The sequence below is a fragment of the Lissotriton helveticus genome, chromosome 2_1, assembly GCF_964261635.1.
Source record: "Lissotriton helveticus chromosome 2_1, aLisHel1.1, whole genome shotgun sequence".
Classification (NCBI taxonomy): domain Eukaryota; kingdom Metazoa; phylum Chordata; class Amphibia; order Caudata; family Salamandridae; genus Lissotriton; species Lissotriton helveticus.
Genome location: NC_136059.1, coordinates 1,849,650,576 through 1,849,673,509, shown reverse-complemented (window position 1 = coordinate 1,849,673,509; position 22,934 = coordinate 1,849,650,576). Strand labels below are relative to the sequence as shown.

Here is a 22,934-nt window from a genome sequence, read left to right as displayed (position 1 = left end):
TTGGAATCTCTGGGACCTTTGGCAGCATGGAGAAGCTGCATCTCCCTTCAGAGAACTTTTTCTTGCTTTTGCCAGGGCTTATTATAGCCTAAAGCGCCTGGAAGCGCTTTGTTTGCCTCTAGCGCTTTGGAGCGCTTTATTTTGACCTTTGCAGCATGGAGCTGCTCTCTGACCTGCTCGTGATTTTAGGCAGGATGTTGTTGCTGTTGTGTGCTGGCGCAAATGCTTTACACATTGCCTCCGAGTTTAGCCTCACTGCTCTTGCCAAGCTACCAAGGGGGTGAGCAGGGGTTATCTTGGCGTGTGACTCCCATGCCCTGACTAGAATGGTGGTTTCTGCCTGGCTTTGGCGTCAGCCCTAGCCTACCAGAAATAGCCAGTTCTAACACTTACTTATAATGCAGACCGTGTAACAAGCCTAGTATAAGGTACAGTCGTTAAGGGAGGTAATAAATGCAGACAAGGCGCTGTACCAAGGAGGGACTAACAAGCCTATTTACGAATCAGAAGCCAGCATTTATGAAGGACAATGACACAAGCCAATGACAAATATGGGTGGAGAGCGGGCAGGCCTTCCAGTGCATACTCCAATACATCATGCCTCATAGAGCAAGCAGCGCATGACCGCTGCTGCTAGGCTCTACCTAAAAAGGATTTGAATTTGTTTTAATAAACACAGAATGAGAAGAAGCGTTTCGATCCATTAATATGCCCACTATTTCCCCCGAATTATCGTTACCATGGATCATGGCAATTCCAGTGGATAGGTAAATATTGGGGATTACACGTTTTTGGGGAAGAACATGCAGGAATTGGTGTTTTCCTTCGCATTACTGCATGGTTCTTTTACGTAGTCTTTGGAACAGATATTTCAGCTGCTGTTATCAGATAAAACCAGCGTGTGAAAAACTACAAATTGTAATTTCAATTGACCCATTGGAATTTACGGGTCATTTGAAATGATTGCCTAAATAGGGCATACAACCAACTAAACACAAACAATTGATAAACTAGCACAATTCCCACATTAATTACACCAAAAAGAATATCCAATGTATAATATGCAATGTACTACTTTATGTAGGTCTAACAAAGATGTGAATCAATGAAGATGTCTACACTCATTTAACTTATACAACGAAGATAACCTGACTAAATATAGATGCTTTTCTTTATTGTCTGTGGTAGTTAGTGTACCTGTTGCGATGCTGATGCAGCCCGCTGTTCAGCCTGAATTAGTCGCCTTTGAAGCCTGCTGGTTTTCTCTTGATATTCTGTCATCAGCTTTTCATACTGATAAAAAAATGAAAGGACATATTAAAAATACAATTTTTTAAGAAATGCGCACTTGAAGAGTAAACAGTAAGTAGTTGCACTCCACAATGAAACTATACCTCATTCAATGAATATCAACAGCAGATTTGGCCAGACAACAATGCTCAGTAATGTGCAAATTATTTCCAGACATCTGTTTTAGAGAACAAAATCTTCCAGAACATGGCCTAACACACTTTAACGCCTCGTATACTAAGCATTATATAAACACAAATACAATTATACACTATGAAAGTTGTAGTGCAAGTCATTCATCGTATTTGCCTATGTCACATATACCTGAAGGGAGACATCTACATTTTTTAACTGAGTGCATGTATAGCCATATCCATGGATCAGGAACAAACCTCCCTCCACCATTATACACTCTTCTCTCTGACACAATGGTTTGCTCCCTCTAACTTACATTACCATTCTGTATGTCTATAAAATAGCTACAGAAATACACAAATATCGACCGTGGAATTAGTGGGTGAGTAGTCAAGGGAAATGGGTAGTCGTAGAATTAGGCGTCCAAAATCCACTGTAGAATACCTTGGACTTAAAGCACAAGTTACTTACCTTTGGTAATGCCTTATCTGGTAGAGACATGATCTAGCCGCAGATTTCTTACCTATGAATTTCCGAGGCATCAGACTGGATCCAGAAGAGTATTCTTCGATCAATATCCCTGCTCACCTGTAGGTGGTGTTGGCTGACTCCGCGTGACGTCGTTGGCCTCATCCACGCTGGACGTAACGTCTGTGTCAACTATATAGGTGCCACCTCGGCACACTGATGTCAATTACTTTTCACAACTTTCCATACCAGAAATGCAAAGGCAGGAATATTACTGACATTGGTGTGTTTCTAAGAAACTAGGGTCTTGAAAGTGAACAGCCCTGACCCTAGAAACTTGCCTGCAGCATGGGGAAGATGGGTGGGTCAGTAAGGAATCTGCGGTTAGATCATGTCTCTACCAGATAAAGCGTTACTAAAGGTTATTAACTTTTTCATCAGACAGGGACATCGACCAGCAGGTTTTTTATATTTGAATAGATACCCAAGCAATGCCGTCCCCAGAGGAGGAACTGTGAAAAAAATTACACTAGGAAGTCCTGCAAGACTGAGCGTCGAAAATGGCCATCCTGCGGACTTGACGATCCTGACAGTAATGTTTCGTGAACTTGTGCAAGGATGCCCACATTGCAGCCTGGCAGATATCCAGGACTGGAACTCCACATTGCAAAGGCATGGTAGCAGTCTTATCTCTGGTGGAATGTGCTCTTAAGTCTTTAGGATGCTGCTTCTAGGCCAGAGCATAGCAAATTATTATGCAAGGGGTGACCCACCAGGAGATGGTCCTCTTCTGCTAACACAGCCTTTTTTTGCTCAAAAGTACCCCAAGAACAAAAAGAGTTGGTCGTCCACCCAGAACTCTTTTGTGAGTTCAAGGTAGAACAACAGCACTCTCTTTGAGTCCAAGCGGTGGAGTCTTTCCTCTTCATTGGAGGGATGTGGTGGAAGTGGGTAGGTGACAGATTGACCCATATGAAATGAGAGTCACCACTTTCGGAAGGGAAGAGGCCCTAGTGCAAAGCACCAATTTGTAAGGGAATAAGGAGGTTTGAACGATAGAGCCTAAAGCTCGCTCACTAAGAATGCTGTTTTCATGGTGAGCAGCCGAGGGGGCAATTATGCAGAGGCTCAAACGGAGTGCACATTAACAAAGTGAGAACCAAATTAAGGTACAATGAAAGGGGCAGGAGGGATCATATGTACAGCGGCCTTCAGTAATCTATGTATAATAGGTGATTTAAATAGGGAGGGTTGGTCTGGCAGCCTTAGGAAGGCAGACAAAGCCAAAATATACCCTTTCAAGTTGCCCAGAGCAGAGCCCTCCTGGGCAAAGGACAAAAAAAAGCAAAATATCAGAAACTGAAGCAGAAACAGGGTCAAGAGTCTTCTCTGTACAATATTTGACAAATGTGTTCCACCTGAAGGAATATAAAGTCTTCGTGGAGGGAAGCCTGGCTGCCAAAATAACATTGCAGACTTCGGGAGGAAGATTGAAACATATCAACTGCTGCTGCGCAATTGCCACACAGGAAGGCACAGAGTTGACAGGTTCAGGTGGAGAACCCTCCCCTGCAACACAAAATCCGCCAAAAGGGGCATCCTGATTGGAAGATAGATGCTCGGATAAATTTCACTGTATTTCTCCAATTTGGCATAAATTGGAATACTCCCTAAATACACCTTTTTCAGTTAGAGACATGGTTTACATTTCACAACCCCCTAAGTTGTTCTCTTCACCCATACTCACTCACACTGTCTCTCTAGCTAAGCCCATACTCCAAAGCTCCTTTTCTAATTTGTTTAGTTTGTCCCTATCTGGTATAATATACGTCCGCTACCCTTCAATATGCCTAGTCGAGGGCAATTCAGAAAATGTACTCCCAACGCCCGTATGCTAAAGCCCTCCCATTATCGGCCCTGCTAATTTGGCACCCGGGCGGATGCTTGAGGGGTCTGTGGGACTGGGAGAGAGCTGCCATTGGTATACCCAAGGGGACCGTCATGACAATGGCGTACTACAACCCTTCCAGGATTTGGTTGACAACTCTGAGATACTCCCTCATCACTTCCTTCTGTACAGAGCTGTGAGGGCCAGTGTACAAGCACACTGGCACACACACAGAGATTGAGTAGCCACCCTCATAGGAGACCCTGAAGACTAAATGTTCTACGACCGGCAGGACCAAAGCCAGCACTTTACACTATAATGCACTCCTGAGGCAAAGTAGGGGGTTCTTAGAGGACTGGCGGGACTGCTGGGCAACGAATGTGGGTCTGCTAATCACGGAAAAGCATTGCAATGCTATTTTAGAGTACACTCCACGCACCTCCAGAAATGCCGGATTTAAGCTTTACCAGTATTATTGTATTGCACAAATTGTATCTGAAAGAGACTTTAGTTCTAGATTCCTTATCATTAGAATTACCAACAAGCGTCACACTGGATCTGGAGATTATTTCTTTAGTTGTACCCCTGTGCGTCGGTAGCTGGCGTCGGTCGACTCCGCGTCCGTCGGTGGCGTCATGGTCGCCGGAATGACGTCACAGTGTCTGTCTACTAAGATGACATCAGTTCTGATGCGACTTTTGCGCGCCAGCCTAGCGCAGATCCGTAGAGAGCTTGCCCCATAGCCAATTTTTGACTAACCTTTTTCGACTTTCTGTCTACGCCTTTTTTGAATCTTTGACTCCTGGTGCACCAGTGATGTCCCTTCACCAAACTGGATTCAAGCCTTATGACTCCTATCTCAAGCTGATGTCCATCACGGATCTGCACGTTGTGTGCCATTGGTGCCTGGAGTGCAACCACGACCCGTGCTCAGACTGTCGGGCCGTGAACCAGAAGTCTTTGCGGGAGCAGCCCCGAAAGCATTTGGAGGCCCGGCAGTAGGCTCCGTGCTGCTCGAGGTCCCGGTCGAGAGGAAGGTCTCAGGACTGGTTGCGGAGCCACCATACCATTCGTCTTCCAAGTCTTCGTCCTCAGGTAAGTTGAAGCACAACAAGAAGGCAAAAAGGCACCGTCACTCTTCGCCTTCGCACCGTCCGTCGGCCGACGCGACGCGACGTGGGACCCGGAGCATTGTCGCTCTCCGGCTCCGTCCTCGGAGCCTGCTTCTGCGATGGCTCTGTGCTTTCCTCCTTTTCCCGGAACTGGAGCGTCCCCTGCCCAGCTTCGAGCTTTCTACAAAGTGCTTCACAGCATCTTTGGCAGCCCAACTCTGCTGGGGCACCTTATGGCCCGCGGACTTGACTGGAGGCCCTAGGCTTTCCATGCTGGTGGTTCCGGCTCCAGAGGGCCCGAGGATCCAGGCCCGTATCCGGATTGGCGCCAGTTGACCTCATGGTAACTTTCATGGTGCCAATTCCAGTGACGATGTCCCCGACCGGCGTCGACCCCAGCCTTACCCCCGACTTGGACACGGTGCCGGACCGTTATCAATAGAGGTCGGTACTGGTGCCGGACGGTACTTACATACCCCTGTTCATTCCTAGTGTTCCTTTCCGCCCTGAGTGGCAACCAGAAGAGGGTGGGGAGGACTGGGAGAGGTATGTGGACCCTTTGGCTGACCAGTTTGAAGAGCCCGACTGGTGAGAGGAACTAGTTTATGCCAGTGATTTGGATACATCCCCAGACCTTGGCATGCTCTCCTACCGTGGCTACCGAGGAGGGAGCTTCCCACGCAGCGGTGTTGTGTACAGCGGCTGAGACCTTGGGCCTTGAGCTTCCTACAGTGGCAGTCAGGACTAACCTCCTGACGGAGGTGCTTCAACCAGCAGCAGCCTCTTCGGAGCCTCTTCTGCCAGGTTTTTTGGTCAAACTTTTATTAAAGTTTTACTTTCCGTATACAACAAGGCTATAAACCTTCATGAATCTCCCACTGCCCCCCTGAGCTAAAGATAGAGAATACAGTTTCTTACGTAGCAGGAGTTTACAATCATATAATGCTTATCTCAAGCCCATTGTGAACCTGTAGATCAAAATACAACTTTATAACACCCCCCCCCGTGGTGGAGAAGCCCTGCTTGTCCATTTTACTATCCACTGGGCACGTCCGGAATGTGGAGTAAGCTCCTCCCTCGTGGCCTCAGATCACCCTCTGCTACCCAATAGTAAGTATTGTCTGGGAACCAACCCAATGGCAACCTAAAATTGAAACAAGTGTAGACTCCTCAATGTGTGGGGGCTTACCGCCAGCGGCAGCCCCTTTGTGAGATAGGACACCAGCGGGCCCCACTTGTACTCAAAATTCTTACAGTCATCGCGAAAGATATCAGACATTCGTACCATCGTGAGGATCTTCCAAAGGCACGAGTGCCACTGTTCCTCTTCCATGCAGCCGCTACCGCCTTCTTTGCTGCCCCTATGCACGCCCACATGATTGCTTTGTCTGCCCTGGTTTGGTGTTCTAAGGTTGCATCTCGGAGGCCCAGAAGAGTCGTGTCTATAGAGTACGGCAAGGGATATCCCAATAACTCTTTCATGTTAGCTAAGATCTCTTCCCAAAATGGTTTAATGATAGGGCAATCCCACCAAATGTGGCGGATGTCCCCTAGTAGGCCACAACCCTGCCAGCAAAGATCTGAGCAATGTGGAAAAATCAGCTTAAGTTTGGTGGGTACTAGGTACCAATCGAATAGTGTTTTGTAGTGGGCTTTCCTCAGGTCTAGTGAGTGATTATTCTAGGCGATGTCCGACCATAGGCGTGTCCACTCCCCCTCCATCACCTCCCTTCCCAATGTCTGATCCCAGAAATGGATATATAGAGGCTTCGGAACTACTGATGTAGAGATCAGAAGCTTGTACAGGAATGAGATTTCCCCTTTCATGGAGCCTCCTTCTCACTTTTAACAAAGCCCTCACGGACGTCCTTCTGGGCACTTGGTCCAAGCCCAGCACAGGGGCTCCTGTGGACAAGATGATTGCCCGAAGCCACAGTCCGGCCCCGGGTGACCCACTTTTCCTCTCCCAACACCCGACCCACGAGAGCTTGGTGGTCCAAGCCTCGTCCTCTAAGGGCATATTCCCTACTGCTTCTCCAGACAGGGAATCCAAGAAGCTTGACCACCTTAGGAAGATGTTTTCTTCCGCCAGCTTAGCGCTACAGTAGGTGAACACTGCATGCCTCTTGGGCCCTTAAATCCAAACGGTGAGGGATACGGTTGCGCAAGTGCTGCCACAGTCCCCGGAGGAGGCCTGGGACGTTCTCACCCACGCAGTGGCAGAGGGTACAGATGCAGCTAAATTCACCTTCAGATGTGGACTGTATACCGCCAACTCTCTGGGCAGAACGGTTTCCACGTCAGTAGCCTTGAGGCGCTATGCCTGGTTGAGGATGTCTGTTTTTTTCTGGGGATGTCCAAACTACCTTATTGGACATGCCCTTTGATAGCAGTCGCCTTTTCGGTGACAAGGCACACTCTGCGCTCAAGCGCTTCAAGGATTCTAGAGATATGGCCAGATCCTTGGGCCCCATGGCAACCTCGCGCCCCACACAGTATGCTTTTCACCCCTTTCGTGGCTAGGGAAGGGGTGCCCCACCACATTCGAAGCAGTCCAGTTACGGGTCCATAAAAGCTACCCAGCCTCTGTGTGGCTGCGAACGTGGGACCTAGCGACGCGGGTCTGGGGGCCAGCGGGCAGGCCAGTCCACCCATAACCCCTCTGCAGCAGCCTCCAAGCCCTCCTAATCCGACCTTTCAGGGCCACCAGAGGCCAGTGGGCTGCAGGATTCGCCATCACCTCTCCCACTGGTAAACCATCACGTCGGACAGGTGGGTTTTGCTACTCCCTCCCCTTCGAGAATACCCCTCCCTCCATGCCACCATCCTTCCATCGCATATCGAAGAATCACTTGGCCCTTTTCCACCAGGAAGTTGCAGCTCTCTTGGCCAAGGGAGCTATTGAAAGGGTCCCTGTGCCAGAATAGGTTGTGGTTGCTATTCCCACTACTTTCCGGTCCCCCAAGAAAAGCAAAGGCCTGCATCTTATCTTAGACCTCAGGGCCTTCAATCGCTTCCTCCGGAAGGAAAAGTTCAAGATGCTCACGTTGTTTCAGGTGCTGTCTGCCCTCGACTCCGGAGACTGCATGGTAGCGTTGGACTTGCAGGACACATACTTCCATATTCCCATCTTACCAGCCCACACACCTGTTACCTATGGTTCACGGTAGGCCATGAACATTTTCAGTTCACTGTGCTCCCCTTTGGCCTTACCAGCGCCCCTCAGGTGTTCAGGAAAGGGATGGCATTGGTCATAGCTCATCTGTGCATATCAGTGGTTTCAGTCTGCCCCTATCTCGACGACTGGCTGTTGAAGAAGGGATCGACCCAGGCTGTCGTCTCCCACCTCCAGACTACAGCAGACCTCCTGCACTCGCTGGGGTTCACTATCAACATGATGAAGTCACACCTAACTCCCTCTCAGCGGCTCCTTTTCATCGGGGCAGTTCTGGATACAGTGAAGTTTTGGGCTTATCCTCCCAAGCATCAAGTCCGGGATATTCGGGCCATGAAACCGATGTTTCAGCCTCTATCCCAGATTTTGGTGAGAATTACCCTGAGGATGCCGGGCCTCATGGCCTCCTGCATCCTGCTAGTGGATCATGCCAGATGGCTTATTCGGGATCTGCAGTGGGACCTGAAGTTCCAGTGGGCGCAGCATCAGGGGAATCTTTCTGACTTTGTCCAGGTCTCGGAGGGCATTGCACTCCAACTGCAGTGGTGGCTAATGAACCAAGATTGGATCAGAGGCAGATCCCTCTCCCTCTCCCTTTCCCAACCAGACTTCACAGTGGCGACAGATGCGTCACTCCTGGGATGGGGTGGCCATTTGGGAGAGGTGGAGATCAGAGGCGTCTGGTCTCCGGCGGAGTCCGGGCTCCATATCATCCTGCTGGAGCTCCGGGCGATTTGCCTGGCACTGAAGGCCTTCCTTCCCTCTCCCAAAAGGAAGGTGGTGCAGGTATTCCCAGACAACACCACCGCCATGTGGTATTGCAACAAACAGGGCAGGGTGAGGTCGCAGACCCTATGTCAAGAGGCTCTTCATCTCTGGACATGGCTGGAACATCAGGTCATGTCCCTGGTTGTTCAACACCAAGCAGGTTCTCTGAACGCCAGGGCGGGCAAACTCAGCCGCCGGTGCTTGGTGGATCACGAATGGCGTCTTCACTTGGAGGTGGTGCAAGGTCTCCTTCAGCAGTGGGGTGAGCCTTGGTTAGATCTGTTCACCAACGAAGAGAACGTGCAATGTCAGCAATTCTGCGCGTTGGAATTTCCAAGGCGGCACTCGTTCAGAAATGCTTTTAGTCGGAACTGCGGCCTCCTGTAAGTCTTTCCGCCTGTACCACTTCTACCCAGAGTGCTGATGGAGATCAAGCGCGACCGGGCCCAAGTCATTCTTGTGGCTCTGGACTGGGCACGAAGCGTATGGTACCCAGAGCTCTTGAGCATGGTCATCAATCCTTCGATCAGACTGCCTCTTTGGGAGGATCTTCTGTTGCAGCAGCAGGGGAGGGTCCTCCACCCGAACAAGTTACTTAACTTTGGTAACAATGTATCTGTAAGAGACATATGTATTTATGGAGTCCTTACCGGCCCATCAATCCTCCCAATTCTGCAACTTGACTTCTTGGGACGGAGACTCCCTTGCAGGGCACTAGTTATGTGCACCTGTGGTCAGGGTCTTGCCTGGCTCTGCACTTCTGGCGTTGAAAGTCATGTCAAAACTGACATCAGCGCGCAGGGGCGGCTTCTAAGTGGACATCGTGACATCATTCCGGGGACCACGATGCCAACGACGGATGAGGAGTTGACAGACGCGCAGGGGTACTGCTAAAGAAAAAATCTCCAGATCCAGTCTGACGCCTGGAGGTAATTCTAAAGGTAAGGAATCTATAACTATATATGTCTCTTACAGATACATTGTTACCGAAGGTAAGTAACTCATTCATCTCTCACCAAAACACAGCAACGTCATGTTCCTGGCGGCCCAGGCATTGTGTTCACAATGTAACCTATTAGGTGCAACTGCTATCATACGGTGTGAGCCTGCCCCATTCTCTAACGATACTGGGAAATGGCTGCCAGATACATTTGTCTTGCTACAGAGCACCATGTCCCCCTCACACCTTCCTACTGTCTATTAGTACTTTTCCCAAGGCCCAAAGCAAGAGCAATTATGCCCCGATTCCTTGATCTGGCCCTGAAAATGCCTCTCATGGAAGGACATCCGGGGCCCAGTTTGCTGCTCTGGCGTGCTGAATTATTAAAGTGGGCCGAGTGTGAGGAGATGGCCCTTCAGAGAGAGGTTCACTGTGGTCTCAGAGCTGCAGATTATCCTCAGGCCTAGCGAACAATAGTGCAGGATTGCCCCCGATGGATGACATGAACGGGGTTTTTTCTTCCCCAGCAAGCGACGCTGATAGCACAGATGAGCCGTGACCTCACTGCAGGCAGAGTTTATCCCCATCATGCACCCCTCCCCTCCTCCTTATCCCACTGATTGTGACCACCCTTGACATATCGCTGGGCTTATACTACTCAGGTGGGATGGGAGCAGAGCATCGCCGCCGATGTATCTCATTGAGTCCTTCAAAGATGATGAAGCTGTAAGGGAACCATAGAACATTTTTCGTTCTGCAATGCTTATCTGTTTGTTTGCTTATGGACAATAAAAATTGTGCTAAAAAAACTGTAAGTCAGCTTTTTTTCTGACGGAGCCCCTCTTGGCTTTCATGAATCACAAGATAAATGTGGAATACCTCACACTAGGCGACCCGATATGAACACCTAAAGGCAATACTTTTGTAAATCCCTGCTTAACCCTCATTGTTACATCCCTACAGCCAAATGTTGTCTTCTGCTTTTATCTTTTCCACTAAAGTACGTGCTTCCTATAAATAAGAACTTATACAGGACGCTTGTGATAGACCTAAGACTACAACTGAGGTACAATGTGAAATATTTTTCTATCCAGATCTGGAATAAAATATGGTCTAAAATTCACTCCACATCTCGCTCAGCTAGCACAACTCAAACATTGTGTTTGCATGCATTCGTACATTCCCATTGTCGATTTTTGCATTTAGAAATGAGTTTATAATTTTCAAGGCTTTGTCCATCTACTGCCAGCTCCCATGTTTTGCTGCTGCATCATGTAATCCAAACAAAGGCATAACCTAAAGGGATGCAAGGAAAACACGACAAAAATATCGACCGAATCACCACACAATCTACAGCTCATAAACTGAAAATGAATCCTTTCACTTTAACAGGTTTTGCTTTTCGAGTGAAATGGCAATGCCATTTCCAGCGGTAACCAAGCACATTCAGCATCGAGATGATACTGACTTCACACCCACATTTGTTGCGGCAGTAGTCTAACATTCTTAGAGGTAAGATCAGCAAAACAGTCCACACGACTGGAATCAGGCACAATTCAGCACAATTCATGCCACGTTTACATTAAGGGAGCACTCAGGAGAGTCATTGACTTACCTCAACTACCTTTTCAGTAGCAGATTCCAGCTGAGAAATCAGCTCCTGACTCCGGTCTTTTTGTTGACTCAGCTCTCTTCTAGCAATTAAAGCAGATGGAGGCGGATGGTAAATATTGGATTCTGCCATGAGCTTATTACACATTCCACATTTTTATTGGTTTTATTTATTTTATGCTATTAAATATAGTGTGAACTTGGACCGAGGGCATTAGAGAGTTTTACATGGCCACCAGTTTACATTACACATATTTATTTAGGTACGAGAACATTAAGAGATATGCCCAGAATACAGGATGTTGAACAGAGGCTGGACTCAAACCTGGTTACCTAATTCCAAAGTCTGTACCTATGGTCATTAGGTAACATGTCCTTCCTCTACATAGGACAACAGAAAATAAGGAGGATTCAGAGAGAATATATTATTATTTATCAAGTAGGGACAGTAAAAGGAACAAGCATTGGAAATGCAATAGGTCTCGCATTAGAAAAGTTGGAGCTATTGGTCCTGTAAATGACAAATATTTTATTTATTTGTTGGTTTTTTAAAATAGCTAAATTGATATCTTTGTCATTTACAATGCCAATAGTTATAACTTTTGCGAATGTGACACCTATAGCATTTGGAATGCAACATGTTTTGTATTTACTTGACTTAGATGGCAGCTGTGGTCGTTAGGCCACATCTATAGAGAGCAGGAGAGTGCAGCAGGGGAGAGAAGCACATCAAGGGGTGTCGGAGGATAGGGGGGGCAGCTGGAGTTCTTGGTGCTGGCTTCACTGGCCCGGGACCGTGTGGGTCGGTCCTGGGCTAGCTTGGGGGTTGGTGATGGGCGGAGTAGGGGCAAGGGGTCTTGTGCTGCACGCAGGCAAGGACATCGCGGGGTGGCAAGTAATTGTGAAAGTTATCGTTTAAAGGGAAGGACGAGGCGGATATTACATGTGTAGCAACATCATATTGTTGGAGGTCACTCGTTGGTGAAGAGGCACGCAAGGTATACTGGAGGGATTAGGCATATATTTGTGAGTACGGAGCTGGTGGGGGCTCCCAGCAGAGGCGACCAGTAAATGGAGCGATTAAGGCATAGAATGTCATTAAGAGCGGTCCCAGTGAAATGTACGGGTGGTTGGTCTCGGGGTGATAGCAGGGTGCAAAAGAGAAACTGTGGTAGAAGGAAAGGGCGCCAAAGGGATTGGGGGGATGGGGCACCAACGCAGGCAGCCACAGAAGACCCGGCGTAAGGGGTAAGTGGCAGGAAAAAGGGGGTCGGCAGAGGAAAGGAATTGGTAAGACAAGGAGAACAGGGAGGGCACATCAGCTGCGGGGTGCGAAGGTTAGGGGCTCTGCTGGGAGGGAGGGGGGCTCGGGGAGGGACGAAGGGGTGGAGGGGGGCAGGACAGGCGGCGATACGGAAGGAATGGAGGAAAGAGGGGATATTACATGCAGAGCCCATCATGTCGTGTGGATGGCACTAGACGGTGAATAAGCATTTTTAAGCATAAATTCGGATGAGTGAGTGATGTGGGGAAGGTCACAGGGCACGGAAGGAGGTGCAGGAGGAATGGGGATATGGGTGACGCTTGGGGAAGGAGATTGAATCCCGGACTGCGGGAGGCTAACGTTGGAGGGTGCGGATGTCCAGGAGGGAGTAACAGGAGTAAGGTTGGACGGAGAAAACAAGACGGAGGGCATTGCTGTGGGGAGGGGGAGGAGAAATGCGACACGGGGCGGAGCGGGGAGAGCGGGACGGAGAAAACAAGACGGAGGGCATTGCTGTGGGGAGGGGGGAGGAGAAATGGGACATGGGGCGGAAACGGGGAGAGCGGCGAGTGTGAAGCAGCAGGGGCCTTTGAAGTGAAGCTAAGCTTCACTTCAAAGGACTGGGAGGAGTGCTGCTGGGGAACAGATGGTGATTTGATGTTGTGCACGCGCATTTTAGGTCAATGCGCTTGCGCATTGACCTAAAAGCGTACGGGCACAGCATCAAATCGCCAGTCTAGGTAAACCTTGTTTAAGCCCCTATAATCTCGCTCAATGCGCATGCGCATTGAGAGGCGAGACCTAAAAAGAGCACAAGATGATTCGTCTTTGTAAGAAATCGGGTTATTAGATGAAAAGGAAGTGGGTCTTTCACAAGTAATATGTCTGCACTCTCCCTTCTGCAGGGAACCGAGTACCCCTTTGTGGCACTTGACTCTGTCAATGTAGCAAGGCAAAGTAGCCCACGGCCTACTCAAGGGATTTGGTGTGGGCAACCACCACATTCCTTAGGCACGAAATAAACACTTAATAAACCATTGTCCAGCTAGTGTTTTCACCTATAAAAATGCAAAGTTCTTTAATACACATGTGCTAATCAATACTGTGACTCAATTTACAAATATACACAAGTTGGAAGATGGAACTATTCAAACAGTTTACACCACAGCAAGCCCTGAATGCTGAAACCTCAATATCCCCCGAACCCCCACATAGGCCAGCCACAATATAATAGGGTGTACTTTTTAAAGATCCGACTTACTGGTTTGCTCTGAGCGTCGCCACAAAAATACAGGCAGAAATATGTCATTAAAGCCCAATGCAGACAATATCAAGATCTCCCAGGACGGCACAATCTTACAATAACATTCATTATTATATGTAATAGATTCACTATTAACATTGTAAATGCCAATAACGCATGTATCATTCAATATACTGTGTGTGAGTCTTTTTCACATTTACACATGCTGCAAAGCAGCCTTAGTACCTCAGAACAAAACCCCTTTCAGCCCAAAGTCTAAGGCTACATGCCCCAGCTCCAGAAGTGCTCAATGCAGTTAAAACCTCTCCAGGGTCATAAATGCAACCCTCGGGAGGTATAGGGTGCGAACCAAATGTTACCATAAAGGCTCCTGTGGGGACTGCTGCACGTCTGGCAGCCCCCAACACAAAGGTGGAATAATTGTGATGCCAGTGTTTCTTCTGAAGCTCCGCAGAAAGCATTATACAATTATTTCAGGGCCTTGGAAGGCCTTTTCCCTATTTTATAATTAAGAAATCAACTACTTACCTATGACTCCAGTTCTCCAGGGTTGGTATTTTTCATATAGTCACTAGATTGAATCATTCCCTTTAGTCAGGCTGGGAATTCCTGATAACTTTAAAGAGCAGTAAACAGTTTTAAAATGGTGACTGGCCTCAGTAATATTGTTTGACTAGTAGCACATTAACCTAATTTGAAACAACCTGAACTTCTGCCAATGAGGTGGGGGTACTTGGTTCTCCTACTCGCTCTAGGGGCCACTATAGTTCAGATTTCATAGCACATAGCACAAACAGTGAGTAGAGTACATAATCCACCATCCACTCCGGATCCCCGGAAGATCCCCACTCACACCACATCTTCAACAAAGCCTGCAGCACCATCGCACCCCATCTCCGGAAAACCGTCAACATCTCTTTCGAGACGGCGACCTTCCCGGAGAGCTGGAAGCATGCAGAGATCAACGCCCTACTCAAGAAACCCAAGGCGGACCCCAAGGACCTCATGAACTTCCAATCCATCTCCCTGCTACCGTTCCCGACAAAGGTAATAGAAAAATCCGTCAACAAACAACTGACCAGCATCCTGGACCTGTCCCAGTCCGTGTTTTGCAGCAACCAAAGTACCGAAACTGCCCTCATCGCCGCCACCGATTACATCAAGACCCTGCTAGACAACGGAGAAACCACAGCCCTCATCCTCCTGGACCTATCAGCCGCCTTCGACAGGGTCTGCCACCACACACTACGAATACGCCTCTACGACGCCGGAATCCAAGAGAAGGCCCTGGACTGGACCTCCTCCTTCCTCTTTGGCAGAACACAGAGCATCCGCCCCCCCCCCCTTCCGCTCCGAAGCCACCGGAATCATCTGCGGCATACCCAAAGGCTCAGCCCAACGTTGTTCAACGTCTACATGGCACCGCTCGCCCACGTCGCACGACGGCACAACCTCAACATCATCTCCTACGCCAACTACACCCAGGTGATCCTCTCCTTCACCAAGGACCCCCACACCGCCAAAACCAACCTCCACAAAGGAATGAAGGCCGTCGCTGACTGGATGAGGAACAGCCGACTGAAGCTGAACTCGGACAAGACGGAGGTCCTCATCTTCGGATCCACCCCTTTGGCCTGGGACGACTCCTGGTGGGCGACTGCACTAGGAACACCCCCTACACCCACCGACCACGCACCCAACCTAGGGGTCATCCTCGACTCTACCCTCTCCATGGCACAGCATGCAGTCTCCTCCTCCTGGTTTAACACCCTCTGCATGCTGCGCAGGATCTTCAAGTGGATCCCCACCGAAACGAGAAGGACGGTTACCCAGGCTCTCGTCAGCACTAGACTGGACTATGGAAATGCACTCTACCCAGGAGCCCCGGCCATACTCCTGAAACGACTGCAACGCATCCAGAACGCCTCTGCATGCCTGATCCTCGACATCCCTCGCCGCAGCCACATCACACCCCACCTGAGAGACCTGCCCTGGCTCCCTGTCAACAAGAGGATAACCTTCAAACTCGTCACCCACGCACACAGGGCACTCCACAACACCGGACCCACTTACCTCAACAGCCGACTCAGCCTGTACACCCCCACCTCCAACTTCGCTACGCAGGCCGCACCCTCGCCACCGTCCCTCGCATCCGAAGAGTGACCGTTGGCGGCAGATCATTCTCCCACCTCGCCGCCAAAACATGGAACACCCGCCCCATCTGCCTACGACAGACCGAAGGCCTTCTGACCTTCAGAAAACTTCTCAAGACCTGGGTCTTCGAACAGTAGCAGCCCCCCCCCCCTCCCTAGCGCCTTGAGACCCTCATGGGTAAGTAGTGCGCTTTACAAATACTATGATTGATTGATTGATTGATAATAAATGAGCCTATTACTGGGGAGGAGGGTGTTAGTATATGAGAGACATCAACACTGGAGAACTGGAGTTACAGATAAGTAAATTATTTCTTCTCCACCACTGGATATTTCATATATGCAAATGCTTGAATCGGAACAGAAGGCAGTGTATAACAATACTAGCAGCCCGTCCCGACGTTGTCCGGGTATGAAATAGAATGTGTGTAATGTGTGTATTCAGATCCGGTCATTCGTGTGTTCCCCCGCTTGAGGCCCAGCTGCATCCCTGGTTGATGTTAGAAGGCGCGTGTCCCCCCCGCTTGAGGCCCAGCTGCAGCCCTGGTTCATGTTAGCAGGCGCATGTAATTAGTGTAGTGATCCGCCGCCTGAGCCCGGCTACAGCCCTGGCTGATGTTAGCAGGCGCGTGTAATTTGGTTTAATGTGATAGTTCAGTAACAGCGCGCATGAGAGGCTGCAGTAATTGTCTCCGCAGACACGCTCAGTCGCGTGTGCCCCGCTTGAGGGCTAGCGGTGACCGTCTAACAATTAGAATTGTGTGAGTCTTGAATGATTGTTTCCCGCTGCTCTTACTTTTTTATGACCCACACCGACGCTCTTCGCCCCGAGTGCTTTTTTGGCGCACCCAGGCCAAGCCACACACTGCGTTGGGCCCTTTCAGACGCACCCAGGCCAAGGCACACACTGCATTCGGCACCCCCAGTATGTGTGAGACAACGGGCAGTCCCCCAAGGGAGTCTTGCGAATGGTTACTTACTACGCTTCGAGGTGAACGCCTTTGTGACGCCCCCATCACACGGCCACAGCAGACGATCTGATTAATGTACGACCCAGATGGCATGAAGTGCGGAACGTAGCACACGCCCCCAGCGTTTGTCACGCCCCCAGCGTGCCCCTTGATGCGGCGCAATTGGCGCTTCACATGGCATGAAGGGCGGACACACGCCCACAGCGCGGACACACGCCCACAGCGTTTGTCACGGCCCCAGCGTGCGCCTTGATGCGGCGCAATTACGACTCACATGGCATGAAGGGCGGAACGTACCACACGCCCCCAGCATTTGTCACGCCCCCAGCACACGCCCACAGCAGAACACAGAAACACCCACAAGGGACTACTTTGCTGGCACGGTTCTTTTACCTTTTAAATGTATATGGTGGCCGTCTGCATAGCCTTTGTCCTTCTGCTGCAACTGCCCTTTCCAACGCTATATTGGGTGTTGTGATTGGTGCTGTGGTTACTGAGATTACCCGCCTCAAAGGTTTGGGCTCTCTCTTTATAATATTAGTATGGATATGGATATGAATAGTATAGTATGGATTTTTTGCAATTTTTTAAATAATTTTTTTTACCCGTCTGCATAGCCTATGTCCTTCTGCTGCAACTGCCCTTTCCAGGGCTGTATTGGGTGTTGTGATTGGGGCTGTGGTTACTGAGATTACCCCCCTCAAAGGTTTGGGCTCTCTCTTTATAATATTAGTATGGATAAATTAAGCAGGAAGCAGTTTCACCTTTAGTGAACCTTCTGAAAACCTAGAAAAGTGGGGCTTATACAAATTATAGACAGGAATTCATGCTTTCTCTATTGTTATTAGACAGTACATGCAGATATGCTTGAATCAATAAATCAAAAAAAGATAAGTGTGGGGCACATTTTGCAAGTTCACACAAAAATTCATTATTCTTTCCCTCTTATGAAAACACTTGGCCAAAACGTGTTTTGTGAGTCAGTCACTTCTTCAAGGTCACATAATTCATTGTCAGCCACACTTATTAAACTTATTTCAGAGTTGATTGTGTACGAAGGCATTTCCAAATCAGATTTTAATATTCTGTTTGCGATGGACAAGCATATGTCATAGTGGTGCTCCTATTTTCAGTACACACACAAGTTTATTAAGTATGCCTGACACTTCATTACATGGCCCTGAAGAAGCAACTGATTTGCGAAACACATGTTGACCATGTATTTTCACCTTTACTGAAACAGGTTGCAGAGGACTGCCAGTCCCACTGCTGAATTAGCTGCTACATTTACATCCAGGCAGTACTGCGTAGTGAAACATGTGCCTTTTCCTGTAGGTAGCTGCATGGCAGATGTCTTGCAACCTAGATCAGGTATCTCAAACCAATCACTTGGGAGCTACAGTAGCTCCCAGACACCTTCAGAGTAGGTCTCAGCCTTGAGTTATTTTTCCAATGAGCACAATATGAGATTCTCATTTCAAAGTTAGGGGAAGGTTCCGTTCATGTGACATGGTGATCATCAGGCTGCAGAAAGCAGGGCCTGTCAGCGTTGTCGGCGCGGCTGGGGCGGAGTCACAGACGTGAACAACGGAAGCACTGAGGTATTGGACCCTTAGGAAAAAAATCCTTGTCAACTAAAAATCAGAGTTGTGAACAAAATGATGCGTCTGAATGCTTTTAAATGGAAGAAAAATGAAATAGAGAGTTACTAATTATAGAAAAAGTTACAATTTTACACGTTCTCAGTCACCCATACAAATATATCCCCTTCATAAGTATACATGCTCATACATCCATAAGAGTGCCCTTAGACTTGGTATTTAGTTCAAACCAAAGTATCTGGCTGTAGTAAGCTTGCTCTGTATATACTATACCAAAGTAAGGTTTAGTGTGCACTGAGTCCACTGGAGTCACAGAGGCTTTACAGAGGCTAAATTAGATAATACTAATGCTCTCTTTTGTGGTAGTGTGGGCGAGCAGTTAGGTGTATCAGAGGGCAGTGCTAAGCAGTTGTTGGACACACCAGGGCAAGAAATGATTACACACACTCAATGACTAAATCCAAGATCAATAGTTTGTAAAAATATTACTTTTAGTATATTTATTTTATAGAACCAAAGATACTGTTGCAGCAAAGTACATTTTGCAATGTCACTGTTTTTCAATGTAAATAAGTGGACACAGGGCCTTTTCTTAACCCCTTCCATGCTCATGACGAGCTCAGCTCGTCATGAACAATGGGATTTAAGGGAGATCAGCACCAAGTGGGAATTGCTGTAGCATTGATAGTGTTAATCAGTACAATGTGATCCTATGGGAGGAAACACAATCAGCAATATGCAGGTAAGTAAACGATTTACAATACTGTCCTTTTGGATATAGAATCAGTACCAGGCAAGGTTCAGGTAAGTGGCCTCACTATACTAACCGCGGCACTGGGGCAGCTGGGTGCAGAGGTCAAACTCAGGTTTTATTGCCAATGTTTTCCAATGGAGAAAGAGGGCAATCAAATTGGTACTACTTACAAGTAGAACGGTGTGGTAACCCAGTCTCCTGTGGTTAAGGTAAGCACAGGGGGGGGCACAAGGAAGCACCAAACGTACACCTTCAGTAACACTGGGGCGGCCGGGTGCAGAGTGCCAACACAGCATTGGGTGCCAAATGCAAACAAATGGAGAATCTTGGAATCAGAAAAAGGCTGCATGCTCAGGCCAGGAGGCTGGACGAAAGAAACCTACAGCTGCATAGGTAAACTGGGGTGTGCTGGAGCATCGGGACACTATTGGTAGATCTCCCCAAGGCCCAGGGGCTCCGGGTGCAGGGGTGTCGTTTGGGGTCGGAAGTCAGCTCACCAGTGCAGTCGCGGTTGGGGTTCATAGTGCAGAGGCTGCAGATGTCAACGTGGAGCCCGGCAATGGTCAAACCACGAGGGACTCTTGTCCAGCATCACTGGGGAACCTTTTCCTGAATGGTGGGCCTCTTGGACTTGGGCAATGGGCTTAGGGTGCAGAGGTGGTCGACTTGGCGGTTCCACCAGCAGAACTTTGGTCTTAAAACTTCGTTATCTTCTGGACAGGTCTGCTGTCCATGGGAGATCAGGAGTCTTTTTAGAAGGCAGACAGTCCTCTCAGGGTTCTGGAGGTCACTGGGCTGACAGACGAGTCTCTCTTCTGTAGAAGGGTCCTTGAGGGCTCCAGATAGGTCTTTAGGGCTGGTGCCAAGTCAGTTGGTGTCTTCAGTCTTGGCTGCTGCACAGTTATTCTTTGTCCTCTTCTTTGTAGGTCGTCGGTAAGCTGAGAATTACAGTTCAGGGGTGCCCCTAAATCCTCAATTTAGTGCAGTTATAGGGGTTAGAAGGTAGTAGCCAATAGGTTACTTAACTTCAGGGTGCATACACCCTTTGTTTCTCCACTCCCTCCGGGGAGGGGGCATATACCAAACCATATTGGCTACAATCCTCTAAAACAATATGGGGGATTTTCAAACAAGAGGGTCACTTCAGCTCAGGGCACCTTATGGGTGGTCCTGGCTGAGAGGGGCACACACCTCTGCAGTTAACTCATTTTCCTGCCAACCTTGCCGCCAAAAGTGAGGCTTGGTCAGGGAGGCAGGCATCTCCACTAGCTGGAGAGGCTCTGGTCAGCATAACAAAGGGCAGGAACCCTATGAGGCTCACCGCCACTCTAAACTGTTTCTGCTGGGGTAAGTGTGAAGCACCTCCACCCAAAGCAGGTTTTGTTTCTGACCCATCAGAGCAAAAGGCTCCAGCCTCAGGGGGGCAGATACATGTCTAGCGGTGGCAGGCTGCTGTAGACCAGTCAGGCACACACTAGTGGTTTCGTAGGTTTGCAGGGGGCACCCCTAAGGTGTCCTCTGAGTGCATTTATTAATGGATACAACACTGGCATCAGTGTGGGCTTATTAATCTGAGATGTTTGGTTGGGAATTCGGTTAAGCCATCATGGAGCTTTCGAAACTCGTAGTGACAAGCTCCCAGTTCATGCACTCACTATGACTTTGCCGTGCACTTATAATGTCTAAGAATGGAGTAAGACACTATAGGGGCACATCTGCTTGTGCAGTTATGCCCTAAGATGTTATGCCCTCAGATGAGGTATATTGCATCGTGCTTTAGGTCTGTAAGGTCTGCTGTAGGGGTGACTTACCTATGCCTCTTGCAGTGCTGGTAGGCCTGGAACACAGGGGTGTGTGTCAGGTCGACTCTACACTTTTATCGGCACCAAAACACACAGGCTACAGTGGCAATGTGAATGCGTTTGGCGAGGGGTCTCTTAGGGTGGCATAATACATGCTGCAGCCCCTAGAGACCCTCTCTGGTCAATGCCCTTGGTACCACTGGTACCTTTTACAAGGGACTTATATGTGGGCGAGAAGTGTGCAAATTTTGTAAACAAAGGTACAGTTTTGGGAAGGGACACAGGCACTGGGAACCTGGTCAGCAGAAACCCAGTGCACATTCAGTCAAAGATGCATTAGAGTCGGGCAAAAAGTGTGTGTGTGGGTGTGGGGGCGGGGGGTACTGCAACATAAACCCACTTTTCTACACTGGCTCTATGGTCATTAGGCTTTAAGTCAATGTAGCTGGGCGTGGCGGTTTCTGGTTCTAATAAGCAAGTTGTTAAGCCTTCAGTATTTCACAATGAGATTCACTGATGTGAAGTAGCTTGTGAATGATTTAGTAAAATTGTTTTGCATCAATACAAACAAGTCACAAAACAATTATTTTTTCTTTCATTTCTTGTATCCATACAAGACAATGTCCATCAGAAAAAGGAGATATAAAAGAGCATCGCCAAAAATGTACAGACCCTGAGTGTCAACAAGCAGCACAGAATTCACTGTCGGAAGAGGTGGGAGAATCTATGACGGCGGACCAAGAATTCATCATAAGTCCAGATCGGCAATTCTTCCCAATGTGGGAAGCCCCTGTGCCGCACCCTGACCCTCCTAATGGCCCGCATACTTGCGGTGGCCTATCTGGACTTTGATGGTCTGTTGAGAGCCCAACAGCAGCATCAAGGGGGTAAGTTCTAGTGTGAGTTCAATATCTTAAGAAACACATTTTTGTTACAGCAACAGGATGCCATCAAAATTAAGGTTGACACATGTACAATGCTGAAAGAGTGTTCTTGAAGGTAGGTTTTGCACAAGGTGTATGATGATGTGCTTTGTATATGAATTTGTGGAAAATTATACCACCCGACTTCTGTTCACAACCAAAGGACTGGTTTCAGCAGACACATGCCTGCCTAAACAACAAATATAATGAGTTTGGTTAATGTTATAAGGGACAGTTGTACCAAACAAGCCACTAGTCTTTATTGTGTCAGGTGTGATTCTCCTTCACTATTGTGAATGATTTAAGGTTAGCCCTATTACAGGTAACATAGCATAAAATGCACTTATGATACAGTGGATATTCCAACCTTCACATTAGTAAGATGGTTTCATACATAAACAAGAGTGAGCAAGTGAGCCAAAATGTCGAGTAACATCAGATAAAATGGCTACATTTTAGACATAACCTGTGTATTTTTATTACAAAATACTGTTTCATTTATGTTAAAAGTGACAGATTTGCATGACTCCTTATTACTTCGCAAGTGTGCATTTAACGCAGTCTGTTTTGGGGAAAATATTTGTGACAGGCATACAATTTGTGGAACAACACAGACACGAATGTGTACACATTGGTGACAGAGTAACCCATACCCAAAACAATTTATCAATGTCCTTTGTTATGTTCAAATGATAAATCAATGATGGAGAAAAATTGAATACTTAAAGGGTTTTTTGGAGATGGAATATTCCATCACTTATATTCATGATTATCCCATCTGGAAAACTCAAAATCAGGTTTGATTCATTAAGGAA

The 22,934-nt window shown here is 48.1% G+C and overlaps 1 protein-coding gene across 1 annotated transcript in view; it reads right to left on the bottom strand.

Moving 5' to 3' along the window:
- The window catches only part of SCLT1 (sodium channel and clathrin linker 1), a 558,774-nt gene that overhangs the window by 104,039 nt on the left and 431,801 nt on the right, over positions 1-22,934 (bottom strand). The window contains exons 18-19 of the mRNA XM_078677642.1: positions 11,392-11,470; positions 1,198-1,293 (exon numbers count right to left, since the gene is read on the bottom strand). Coding sequence (XP_078533768.1) covers positions 1,198-1,293; positions 11,392-11,470 — 175 coding nt within the window. The remainder of the gene's footprint in view (positions 1-1,197; positions 1,294-11,391; positions 11,471-22,934) is intronic.